General features: G+C 45.9%; 1 protein-coding gene across 7 annotated transcripts in view; it reads left to right on the top strand.

Moving 5' to 3' along the window:
• arfgef3 (ARFGEF family member 3) overlaps positions 1 to 12,832 on the top strand; it is a 37,592-nt gene that overhangs the window by 4,828 nt on the left and 19,932 nt on the right. For 3 of the 7 annotated variants that reach the window (XM_069709352.1, XM_069709350.1, XM_069709356.1), the window contains exons 3-20: positions 205 to 286; positions 448 to 588; positions 916 to 984; positions 3,349 to 3,465; positions 3,623 to 3,668; positions 4,317 to 4,401; positions 4,820 to 4,924; positions 5,073 to 5,197; positions 5,358 to 5,416; positions 5,587 to 5,763; positions 5,939 to 6,051; positions 6,311 to 6,443; positions 6,545 to 7,149; positions 7,325 to 7,680; positions 9,635 to 9,801; positions 10,269 to 10,434; positions 10,697 to 10,804; positions 12,154 to 12,369. In XM_069709352.1, the coding sequence (XP_069565453.1) occupies positions 205 to 286; positions 448 to 588; positions 916 to 984; positions 3,349 to 3,465; positions 3,623 to 3,668; positions 4,317 to 4,401; positions 4,820 to 4,924; positions 5,073 to 5,197; positions 5,358 to 5,416; positions 5,587 to 5,763; positions 5,939 to 6,051; positions 6,311 to 6,443; positions 6,545 to 7,149; positions 7,325 to 7,680; positions 9,635 to 9,801; positions 10,269 to 10,434; positions 10,697 to 10,804; positions 12,154 to 12,369 (2,870 nt within the window). The remainder of the gene's footprint in view (positions 1 to 204; positions 287 to 447; positions 589 to 915; positions 985 to 3,348; positions 3,466 to 3,622; positions 3,669 to 4,316; positions 4,402 to 4,819; positions 4,925 to 5,072; positions 5,198 to 5,357; positions 5,417 to 5,586; positions 5,764 to 5,938; positions 6,052 to 6,310; positions 6,444 to 6,544; positions 7,150 to 7,324; positions 7,681 to 9,634; positions 9,802 to 10,268; positions 10,435 to 10,696; positions 10,805 to 12,153; positions 12,370 to 12,832) is intronic. The other 4 variants (XM_069709353.1, XM_069709351.1, XM_069709355.1 and 1 more) reach the window with 3 other exon arrangements.

Here is a 12,832-nt window from a genome sequence, read left to right as displayed (position 1 = left end):
TCTGATTTCACATTTTAATTTTTTTTTTAAATTTGGCTTCCAAATATGTATTCCTTGGTTGTATTCATCAGCTGAATGTATAATTCAAAGGAGAGTAATTGTTTGTCTCTGCAGTCAGATCTAAGTTCACTGAAAATGATCACACAGCAACTATTGTACTGCAAGTTTGAACTTTATTTTGTGTTTTTGTTCATGTGCTTCCAGAGAGCGCTGCCTGCTGCCGCTACAGATGGCTCTGGAGTCCAAGAACACCAAACTGGGACAGACTGCACTCACTGGCATGCAGGTGCTGGAAAATACAACAGAACTGTTAGAAAATATGAATATTAAATGTATTTATTATATTTATAAAATGTGTATTTCTTTTATTCTGAAAGTTTCTGGTTCTGATTGACGCATATGAAAGCGGAGAGTAGAAATGAATACTCGGTTCCTCTCTCCTCTCAGAAGCTCCTGTGTGAGGACAGGTTTGTGGGCGGAGTTGGTGTGGAGGTGGAGCTGCTGGAGAAACAGCTACTCAGCCAGATGTTGGAGGCAATCAGAGTCACCCCGTCTCTCCATGAAGACCTGCAGGTGGAGGTCATGAAGGTAAGAGCTGCGGACGTCCCAACATGCAGGTTTTGGCTCCAGATCCTGAACTGAGCTCTTTAAATATCTGGACTCAGAATCGCATCAGTAGATCTGAGCTGATTTGTACTTTTATTTTCATGCACCATGTTGTACAGTGAAGTCGACCTATAATAAACTCTTTTACTTTGATAGTTTCCTTTAATTTTCTAGCTGACAGATCTCACAAACTTCAGTGCTTATTATTAAGTTGTATAAGAATATTTTCCCATATTTTCATAAAGAACAATAGATTATTCATAGAATGAATTCCTCCTCATTAAGATGTTGTCTCTGTCCTGTGTGCAGGTCCTGCTGTGTATCACCTACTCACCAAACTTTGACATCAATGGAGACTCCATCCTGCGGATAGCTGAGGTAGAACGGCCCGAGACGGTTCTGCTGTCAGGAGCATGTTGTGTTCACTGACTGAATATAAAAGTGTTCATAGCTTCTGGATCTGTAAAATGGTTCTGATCCAGAAGTGTCTTCAGTTGCAGTACCAGCGAGTGCCACTAGAGGTCGGCTCCAAAAAGCCTCCGGCTCCATAGACTCCCATTCAACTTCTCTCATCAAATCCAAAGTGAATAAAATGTGTCCATCAGTTCTCTCGGTGTTGTTAGCTAAAGTCACTCCTTCTTATTAGTTTTCTGGAGGTCCATCTGAAAATAATCCCTCATTCATTAGAAAAGAAGATTCAAGAAGACCTGTTTTTGGGGGCGTGTCTGTTTGATTGACAGGCCTGTGGTGCAGTCAGGTTACAGCTATCGCTGGCCGGGATGTAGTGTCATTGGGTTTCCAATCAGATCATTCAGATCCACCAGCTGGCTCCTCCCCCAGTTTGTCCAAATATTTTCACTTCCTGCTCCAAACCGCTCCGAACTAGTAAAGATGGTGACGGACAGAATCTGAACTGAATTTTTTCAGCAGGTCTTAACTTTGACCTCATGACAAAGCTAAAATGGAGACATTGATTTTTTTTTTTTTTTTCACGGTCACCTTATCGATCGGCCCGTCTCAGACCGTCCCGGTGAAAGATTACATCACTCCTTTTATCAGAAAGTGAAGTGTTAGCGTGGCAAGTGCAGCGTGGGCTCGGTCTATTTTTAAGAGGAGAAGCTTTTTTTCCGTCCCTGTTCACCAGAAGGCTTTGTCTCATGCCGTAATCCATCAATTATTCAGACAAGTGACAGACACACACGCATCACACGCATCACACACATCACACATCACACACACACACACACACACACACACACACACACACACACACACACACACACACACACACACACACACACACAGAAAAACACACAAGGGCATCAAGATCAAATGATTTTAGAATACACAAACAAAGAGGAGGGACATTTGAGATGAAGAAATTTTCCATAAAACAAGCCAATAAAAAAAACAGGACATTTTATTGGCTTGTCTGTAAAATTATATTCTGCGAGCCGGTTTTTCTTTTGACCTCTCGACACATTTGCACGCTGTAATCCTGAAAATGTCATCGTACTCATTAATGTTCAGACCCCGCTGCACATTATCTCCAAACGCAAACATGGAAGTCTAAATTCCCGTGTTATTTTCCAGATGTGTAACACGTCTGATGTCTGATGTCTATTAACAGCTCATAAAAACCTGGTGAATACGGTGTGTTAACGGCCATCTGGTGTGTGTGTGTGTGTGTGTGTGTGTGTGTGTGTGTGTGTGTGTGTGTGTGTGTGTGTGTGTGTGTGTGTGTGTGTGTGTGTGTGTGTGTGTGTGTGTGTGCGCGCGCATGTCTTTTCTCTTTGTGTTGAGTCATAACTCAGCGTGGCTGGAGAAGGTTGTCAGCAGCCGTCCATTATCAGTAACATCAGGGAAGCTCCTTAATGCAGCGACTGGCAGCGTCATCTCTAATGTGATCATCAGGTGCCTGAAAAGGTTTTCGCTCTTCAACTACTGACGCTGAAGACTGAATAAATCAAACCCTTTTGTCAGCCTTTAAAAAAAAAAAAAATATGACATCAGTTTTGTCAGAAATTAGACCAAAAAAAAAGAAATCACTTTCTTGGTCCAAAAAAAAATTCCAGTTCTCTGCTGGATTTCTGCTGCCAGGCTGAAGCTTTTTACACTTTACACGTAATTCAATTATTAAACAGATGTTCGCCACAAGGGGGCGCTGTCCAGTCACTTGCTGTGTTCAAATGTGTTCGTATGTGTGCAGGAGACCAGTCCGTATGAGCGGCGCCCTCTTGTGGTATTCACCATGTCAAAATGTTTCTACATGCCTCGAGTTTATGAGTTGTGACGTTTTTGCTGACGTTTACAGAAAGGTCAGAGGTCACAGAAGTTCATGGTTGGATGTTCAGCTAATATGTTGTAATTTTAGTCACGTAGAGTTTTTATTTGTAATTTTTTAACTTGGATAACGGTCTACATCTGTGGAAAATGCTAATCTTCCCAACGGCCTCATCATTTCCTGATACACTGACAATGCATCCTCCCGTGTGCCCCCCAAATCCCATCACCCCCACCCTATGTATCTACTTCATCCGGTTACCATGACAACCCGTGACGCCATGGAAACCTCCCATAAATCTCCCCCGACAGCTCAGCGTCTGGCTGCTGCCTGCTTTCTTGGGACCGTGTGTCACGACTTCTCTGTCTGCGTGTGACTCGACGCTGAAGACAGATCACACACTGACAGTTGTAACTGTGTGTGTGTGTGTGTGTGTGTGTGCGTGTGTGTGTGTTCAGGTGTGCATCGGGACCTACGTGTCCAGCTGCCACCAGCGCAGCATCAACACGGCGGTCCGAGCGACTCTGAGCCAGATACTGGGAGACCTGACGCTGCAGCTACGACACCGACAAGAGGTCACGCAGAAAACACACACACACACACACACACACACACACACACACACACACACACACACACACACACACACACACACACACACACACACACAGGTGTGCAGACCTTTGTGTTGAAACCCAAAAAGTCACTTCCTGTGTGTGTGTTCCTCTCCAGGGAGCAGATGGAGACGAGGTGACCGCTCCGCCGCTGCAGAGAAAAGGTGCATCACCGTCACCACTGCAGCTCTCTGCATCAGCTGGAGGGCTGTAATAACTTTAATAACCTCGGCTCTATGATCCTGCGTGTGATAGCGTGTGTGTGCAACTTAGACCCGCTGAGAATGAGAAGGAAGGCTTACGGGATGTTCTGAAAAAGAAACCACATGATAAAAACCTTCCTTCCTCCGGCGCCACCTGCAGGAGGGACTTCATATGTTTTCATCTTCCCTCCCTGTGGGTTTTATTTTCTCTGTCGTAGCCGCGGACTTTTCATTCATGTTCAGTTTGCAGCACAAGCTGGTTTATAGTTACTGTAAAATCATTGTAATCACCAGTCAGCAGGTAGGAAGAGAGAGAGAGAGAGAGAGAGAGAGAGAGAGAGACGTCTTTATGACACGATAAACGGTCACGTACAAATAAACGGAGACGGACGGAGAGCCCAACAGGGTCACGGCGAAGGTGTTGATTTATTGTGTTTATTACGGAGGAACGAGGAGGGAAACCGTAAATTCACCTTGTTACGTGTGTGTGTGTGTGTGTGTGTGTGTGTGTGTGTGTGTGTGTGTGTGTGTGTGTGTGTGTGTGTGTGTGTGTGTGTGTGTGTGTGTGTGTGTGTGTGTGTGTGTGTGTGTGTGTGTGTGTGTGTGTAGATATTTCTCCCACCAGCCAGGCTCTGTGTGAAGACGTGGTGACGGTGCTGACGGTTTTCTGTGATAAGCTGGAGTCGGTGGACAGGTAACAACAGCCTCGTTACCGTCGGCGATAATTCGTTGAGCTTCACAGATCTCATTCAACGTTGAAGCAAAGATGTTTTGTTGGAGGTTTTTTCCTGTTAAAAAAAAGTTTTTCCTCTTGGCTTACTTGTGAATTGTTGAATTGTTGGGTTCCTGTGTATAATGTTGTAAAAAATATTTTGTAATGTGTTTAATGCCATGAAATAACTTGTATAAATAGAATTCAATTGAATTGAAATCAATAATCCTCTTCAATCAAGTAAAATCAAGAGTCTAATGTGTTTCTAGTTTAGTGCAGCTAATCTAGCGAGACCATAATAGTGAAAACAAACTAAAGTAAATATTATAGAAAAGATCATCCGAGTATTGAACACAGCATAAAAGAAACATTCCTAATTTGTGTGTTTTCTCCTCCTCAGTGATAACCAGCTCCTGCAGCTGCTCTACCTGGAGTGCATCCTCTCCATGCTCAGCAGCTGTCCTCCCACAATGCACCTGTCCAGAGGCTTCACCGACCTCGTCTGGTAAGCTTTCTAATGCGTTTATAATCCGACACGCCGGCGCCATAATAAAAGCAACCGCACAAAAATAGGAATGACACCATTCTCCTTTATTGTAATTTACTCTGTTCTCATTCATAACATCCCATAATATTCGTCCCTCCCCCTTCAGGAAGCAGCTCTGTCCGTCCCTAGTGGCCATCATGGGAAATCCTGTCAACGACAAAACCATCGCCTCCCACCACGGCTACGTCGGAGCGCTGGACCGAGATCGGATCGTAGAGAGACTCAGTCTGGGTAACTGGATTCAGTACAGAACCACAGCGGGGTTCATTTAATAATTCATAAAATTATTCATTATTATGTCAGGAGTATCGACTAAATGTGAGACACCACCAGAGAAGAAAAGCTGTGATGTCATCATCCCGTCTCTCCTCGTCTTCCTCTCGTTCTCCAGGACTCGGCCAGGAGGTGGACTCGGTGTCCGATCAGGGTCGAGGGTCCGGCTGCTCCTCCCCCCCCCCCCCCCCCCCCCCCCCCCCCCCCCCCCCCCCCCCCCCCCCCCCCCCCCCCCCCCCCCCCCCCCCCCCCCCCCCCCCCCCCCCCCCCCCCCCCCCCCCCCCCCCCCCCCCCCCCCCCCCCCCCCCCCCCCCCCCCCCCCCCCCCCCCCCCCCCCCCCCCCCCCCAGCGCCCCCGCCAGGATCGCACCGGTGGTGCGGACGGTGTGCTACATCGCGGCGGAGCTGGTGCGTCTGGTGAGCTGCGTGGAGTCGATGAAACCGGTGCTGCAGTCGCTCTACCACCGGATCCTGCTGTACCCGCCGCCGCAGCACCGCACCGAGGCCATCCGCATCATGAAGGAGGTGGGAGGAGCAAGTATCTACCACCATGTCACAAAGCACACTGTTAGTTTCTACCTTCATGTGTGTGTGTGTGTGTGTGTGTGTGTGTGTGTGTGTGTGTGTGTGTGTGTGTGTGTGTGTGTGTGTGTGTGTGTGTGTGTGTGTGTGTGTGTGTGTGTGTGTGTGTGTGTGTCAGATCCTGGGCAGCCCCCAGAGGCTGTACGACCTGGCCGGTCCCTGCATGGCTGAACCTGAAACCAGGAAGCGCTCCTTCTCGAAGAGGAAGTCCCACCTGGACCTGCTCAAGCTGTGAGGAGCTCCTTTGTTGTGACTCTTAATCATTTTTACGCGTTTCATTTTTCAGAAATGCAGTTTTTTTTTTAATTAAGTATGAATACATGTAACGTGTTTCTTTACTCAATAATTTAATACAAAGTCATTTTCTCAATGTTTCACAAAGTAATTACATAATTAATTATAATAAACTTAATTCTGAATACATTTGACTGAATTTCTGTAAAGCGGTTAATGTATGATGTGTTTTTATGTTTGTGTGTTTCTGCTGCAGAGTGATGGACGGGATGACGGAGGCTTGTATGAAAGGAGGCATCGAGGCGTGTTACTCCTCCGTGTCCTGTGCGTGTGCTCTTCTCAGCGCGCTGGACGAACTGTCGCACGGCCGCGGCATCCAAGCGGATCAGGTACGAAGAAACCACGAAGAATGAAGTTTCTCTTTATTGACCTGAAAGCTCCTCGGAAAGTGGAAGATTTCGGAAGATGTAACGCAGCAGCTGTTTTTCAGGCCCGGCTTCTCCTCCGACGACTGGACGACCTGAAGGACGGACCGGAGTCGACCCGGGAGTCCATGGAGATCAACGAGGCCGACTTCAGGTGGCAGAGACACATCCTGTCCTCGGAGCAGCCGCCGTGGGAGCCCGGCTCGTCCTCCTCCAACGCGGCGGCCGCCGGGACGACGGAGCGCAGCCCCGACATCAGCATCAGCATCACCACGGAAACGGGACAGACCACGCTGGACCTGGAGGCGGGGGAGCTCGGCCACACCACTCCCGAGGAGTGCGGGGAGGACATGTGCATCCCGTCGCCGCCGTCCTGCGCCAGTCAGGAGGCGACCAAACGGGAGCCGAGCCTCGGCCCGGACCCGAGCAGCCAGAGGGAGGAGGGAGGACGAGGCCCGGTGGAGGCAGAGGGGAGAGGGGAGAAAGAAAAAGGAGGTGGAGGAGGAGGTGGCGACAGAGGAGGAGACAGAGGAGGAGGTGTAGTTCCTCCAGATGTGGTGCAGAGGAGTCACGCCCTCGTCTACCCCGACATCACCAACTTCCTGTCTGTGGAGTCCAGGACACGGTCGCATCACGGAGGAGGGTCCAGGTACAGCGAGAGCAACTTCAGGTACAGTTCAGGTGTTTAAATCAAGGCAGGAAGAAGTGTTTTTTCAAATGAGTCACAATCTCAAACTCGTATCGGCCTCAAAGATCTTGGATATGAATTAAAAAGGACAATAAAACAACATTAGAGTAGTTACATCTTATATTATATGATTATATCCCCTGCGTCTGCTGTCCAGCAGTGTGGAGGAGCAGGACTTGTCCCGGACCGAGTTCGACTCCTGTGATCAATACTCCATGGCCGCGGAGAAAGACTCGGGGCGCTCCGACGTGTCCGACATCGGCTCCGACAACGTCTCGCTGGCCGACGAGGAGCAGCAGACGCCCCGGGACTGCCCGGGTCACCGCTCCCTGCGCAGCGCCGCCCTGTCACTCAAACTGCTGCGCAACCAGGAGGCGGACCACGAGAGCGCCCGGCTGTTCGTCCAATCGCTGGCCGCGCTGCTGCCGCGCCTGCTGGGACTGTCCACCGCGGCCGACGTGGACCTGTCGCTGCAGAACTTCTCCTCCACCTTCTGCTCCGGGCTGCAGGCTGGTGAGCCGGGGAGGGGGCCGGTGTGTGTGTGTGTGTGTGTGTGTGTGTGTGTGTGTGTGTGTGTGTGTGTGTGTGTGTGTGTGTGTGTGTGTGTGTGTGTGTGTGTGTGTGTGTGTGTGTGTGTGTGTGTGTGTGCGTGCGCTTAACAAACACGGTGTATTTGCTGAGGGAGGAGAGGTCTGTGCAGCCGCCTCTTCCTGCTATTAAACTTGAGTAAATACAACACTGTGGGGATAAACTCCAGGAATATCAATATCAATAAGTAAATGTATATAACTGCAGAAAAATGACGTCAAAAAAAGTATAAAAGCTAATTTTGCAAGTTTATAATTTAAAATTGACATCCAGTAAATGAAGTTCAAACCTTTCTAAGCTGTAACTGTAGACGATGAAACTCACCACTCTCCCATTGTTTATAATGGGAATGAACTTCAGCGATATGAAGTGGAAGGTTGCCGTGGTAACCCAGACTTCAAAACTGCAGCTCTACATCAGATTGTATCTGGTCATTCAACCATCTTTCTCTCCTCATTTCTTTTCATCCCAATTCATATAAATAATAGTAAAAAACATGAAAACCAAAACAAAAATGAATGCACGATACGGACATCTCTTTCATTATTAACTTCGCCTCGGAGTAATAACTACTTTCAATTCTAAATATATATCAGATATAACACGGCTCATGGCTACAAACCACTCGTATTGTATAACATCAATATATTCCTACATACAATAAACTGGTCACGTGCTTTCCTTTTTAATTTACTTTATTGGTATGATTATTATATATTCCAGACTGCTGCCTGGTTTATTACTTGTTGCAGCTCGCAAAGTAAGAAAAAAAAAAAAAATCTACTTTTCATCTCTAACTTCAAAAAGAGACATCTTGAAGCTCGTTGTGAGCGAAGCTGAGGTGAGTTTCTGAAACATGAAGCCAGACTGATCGAACAGCAGGTGTCTTCCTGTTGCTGTCAATCAAAGCTAATGCTATCGCTAACACACAGGGTTTCCCCCAACCTCCCTGTCACCACGCTGTCCTGTCGCCAAGGTTACCCACACAGGCAGCCTTTTGCGGGCTGTAGAAAAATTCTAAATAGCCTCTGGTTAAATGTCCACTTTCTAATAAAAAAAATGTAATTCGAAAATTAAAAGAACAGACACAAGAGATTAATCGTATTTCAAAGATTCATTTTCAGCCCGTTTTTGTTCTTTCTCTGTCGACATCACTTTAGACTTTCATCCTCATTTTAACGAACACTTCTCACTATTGATCTGTGATATTTAGGTCGACGGTCGATCACAACTCGCGTAAGGATTTCCAATATAATCGGAGAGTAATCAGTTCATCACTTTAAACCAGGAAACGTTTAATAAAATGTTTTTTGGGGCTCCGGGGCACGACCCACAATCCATCAGTGTAAAAAAAAAAACCCGGCGAGTTTTTACATCAGCCCAGCAGAATCACCAATCAAATGAAACTGCACGGTTAAGTGACTTAATGAATGTGGCGGAGACTTTAAATCCCCGAAGTGAGTTTTTGATTAAAACATCTGGCCGCTCCGTTACACTCGTTTCCTGCGTCCTTCATCCATCTGTTTCTCTCTCTTCTTCACTTCTTCTTCTCTCAGTGCATCACTTCCTCATTCTGACATCCTCACTCCAGCAAGTTTTATCCTCCTTGCTGTTTTTTTAATCCTTCTTCTTCTTCTTCTTCTTCTTCTTCCTCCTCCCTCCTTTTCTTTTTTCCCCACTTCCTTCCTCATCCTCATCCTCTCTCTCTCTCTCACCCATTTTTCCCACTAGCTTCTTCCTTCTCCAAAATATTGGAACAGCTCTTGAGTAGTACATGTGGGTCTTAAGCTCGTCCCTCTTTTTGTCTCTGAGAACATTCAGACATTGTATTTCCTAGATACGTATCATTGTGGTGTCGTCCCCCCCCCCCCCCCTCCAGGTGGGATTCACTCTCCGGGCTTCGAGGCGGGCGACACTCTGAGCTGTCAGTCCCTGATGAACGCCGACGGCCTCTACCTGGTGTCGTACTCCGCTCTGCTGCTCAACCTCAAACTCTGCTGCTGCGACTACTACAGACGGCGAGCGCTCGCTCCCGTCCTCAGCCTGGTGAGACCCGACAATATGTCCACTTTTTTTTTTTACTGAATATTTGACTTAGATTTATGCTGACAAAATTTATTTTGTAGCAATTTTATGTTTTTTGAGATGAATAATTAATTAGTTTCAGTATTTTCTGATATGGTCAAGAAAGCATTAATCTCAGACTGCCCTAAAAATATTGTTATTATTGTCACATTTGTTTTGAATGCAATATCTCAGAAATGCCTCGAGGGAATGGGCGTGAGTGATCACGTGGACTGAAGGATGAACTGATGACAGTTTGTCAAAGGTCAAAGGTCACCGTTACCTCCTGTTCACTCCTGATGTTTTTGGTGAATCCTGTAATTTGAAAAGATCCTCGTGATGAAACATGGCTTGTTTAAAGATGCTGCACGTTTCTCGGTTTTCTCTAAAAGGTAAACACACTTCGACTGAGGTAAAACAAAGTGTGCGTGTGCGCTCTTGTCGTGCAGAAGGAGTTTGTGCGTCTGATCCAGAGCAGCGGCGTCCTCGTGGTTCTGTCCCAGTCCTGGATCGAGGAGCTGTACCACCAGGTGTTGGAGCGCAACCTGCTGGCCGAGGCCGGGTACTGGGGCTCGCCGGAGGAGCACACGCTGCCGCTCATCACCATGCTCACAGGTACACACACACACACACACACACACACACACACACACACACACACACACACACACACACACACAGCCATTTGTGTGCAACAAGTCCTTCAGAATCAGCGTTTTCAAATCGAAAGCTCTCACAATCATTTTCTGCTTCAGTCACTTTAATATTTGATGAAGAAAATTACACACAAATCCTCGTGTGTTGAGTCAAATGAATATTTACACAGATGGAATCAGACCTCGGTGTTTGTGTTTTATTTGTTCCTCCTCCTCCTCAGACATCGACGGCCTCGGCAGCAGTGCAATCGGAGGTCAGCTGATCAGGAGGGCGTCGAGCAAATCACCACTCAGCTGTGACAAGGTTGGCAGCGACACAGTGATGGCAGGTCAGTCACGGATCATCCACTTATATCAATCATTCACCGCATCAGATGAAGTTTAACTGATGGGTCGTTTGCTTTATTTTTTCTTTTCAACTATCAGAAGAATTTTTTTAGAAAGTATTGAATATTTAATTCTCAGTCAATAGTTATCTTTATAGTTTCATCTGTCGAGTGTATTTGGAGCCGAGGAGTTCATCTCGACTCATTTAATCCTGAAACTGCTGCTGTGTTAATCAGGCAAACTGATTTTTTGTGTGTGTGATCTAGACTAGAAACGATGAACAGATGAGTGTTCTGGTTGTTGTTTTTATCCTTCAGCTTGTAACAGGACACCAAAATCACCAAATCTCCCCTTAAAAAAGTGTTTGATGTCGTGAATTATATCCAGAAACTCTGCAGCAGCATGCTGGTAAAAATCAAAAGGAATCATTGAGAGCATTTCCTCCTTTTAAATCATGTTGAGAGTCCAATTTAAACTGAATAAATAAACACAACAAGCAGATACAAACCGTTAGAAATAGGTCTGTACGGTAATTTGTAATCACAGGACTCAATTATCCCACTGAGAACAGGAGAATCTGATTTATGTGCAAATATCCCATTTGTTTTGTTTTTTAAAGATCGCTTACAAGGTAACAAGTAATTATTTTGAAATGTACACCCTCTTATTGTCCAATTAAAGGGGAATTATGTAAAAACTATTATGCACAATGTCTCTGGTTTAATTGGTTCGTGATAGAACAACATATTACGATATCAAAACAGTGTCAGTGTCCACATCACAAAAAAAAAAATCTGAAACTATTTATTCTCAGTTTGGTTTGTTCAGATATTAATTTTGTATGTTATTTATAAATACCTCAACAAACAAGTCATGTTTTTGGTACTATTTGATCTTTTTGTTATTTACTGCACCTGAAATAATACTTCAAACTGATCACAGATGTCAATCAAATCACGTCATCCCTCTAAAACAAGAATACAAATATGTGTTGGTAGATATGAAACACATATTTTAGGATATTAAAGCACCGCAAATATACAAACCAGCATGTGTTAGGCTGAGCAGCAGGTAAGAGATGAAGGAAATAAAAAAATAAAAAGGGTAGAAAGGAGGCAGACAGAGAGGGATGTGGAGAAAATTAATCAGGTTCCACCTGCATCACCTTCAAGGATGAGAATCGCCGTGGTAACCACTGCTGAGTCTGAGATGCCTTTTTTTTTGTTGCCTTTTTTGTGTGTGTTTGTATGAAACAGAGATGTTCCTGTCAGCAGGTACTGAAGCCACAGAGACTCTTGTGCTCTCTGGTTACGTTAAACGAAGGACTCCTTGATCCTGTTTTTTTCTCCAGGCGCCGTGTTCTCCCGCTTCATCCTCACCGGCGTGTGGAAGAACCTGATCGACGTGCTGTCCACGCCGCTGACGGGTCGCATGGCGGGCAGCTCCAAGGGCCTGGCCTTCATCCTGGGGGCAGAGGGAGTCAAGGAGCAGAGCCAGAGGGAGAGAGACACCATCTGTCTGAGTTTAGACGGCCTCCGCAAAGCTGCCGCGCTCAGCTGCGCGCTGGGTGGGTGGAAAACGTTTCAACGTGTGTGTCAGTAAGAAAAATGAAGCACATCAATCATCCCTTTAACACAGAGGTCAAAGGTCAGGATTATATGTTGAACACATAGACTGCATATAAAAGTGTTTGTAGCTTTTAGATCTGTAAAATGGTTCCGATCCAGAAGTGTCTTCAGCTGCAATACCAGCGAGTGCCACTAGAGGTCGGCTCCAAAAAGCCTCCGGCTCCATAGACTCCCATTCAACTTCTCTCATCAAATCCAAAGTGAATAAAATGTGTCCATCAGTTATCTCGGTGTTGTTAGCTAAAGTCACTCCTTCTTCTTAGTTTTCTGGAGGTCCATCTGAAAATAATCCCTCAGTCTGGTGCAGTCATATTTTCTGGGGAGATCCATGTAAAAACATAACAATTTCATGAGATGATCCATGATATAAAGGTTAGTTTAAAAACTAATTTCAAATTAAAT

Source organism: Brachyistius frenatus, unplaced genomic scaffold (genome assembly GCF_029030835.1).
Source record: "Brachyistius frenatus isolate BFR_SWC_R1_liver_20210118 unplaced genomic scaffold, ASM2903083v1 Contig_82, whole genome shotgun sequence".
NCBI classification, from domain to species: Eukaryota; Metazoa; Chordata; class Actinopteri; family Embiotocidae; genus Brachyistius; species Brachyistius frenatus.
The sequence above is the reverse complement of the archived record's forward strand: the minus strand, read 5'-3'. Positions and strand labels throughout refer to the sequence as shown.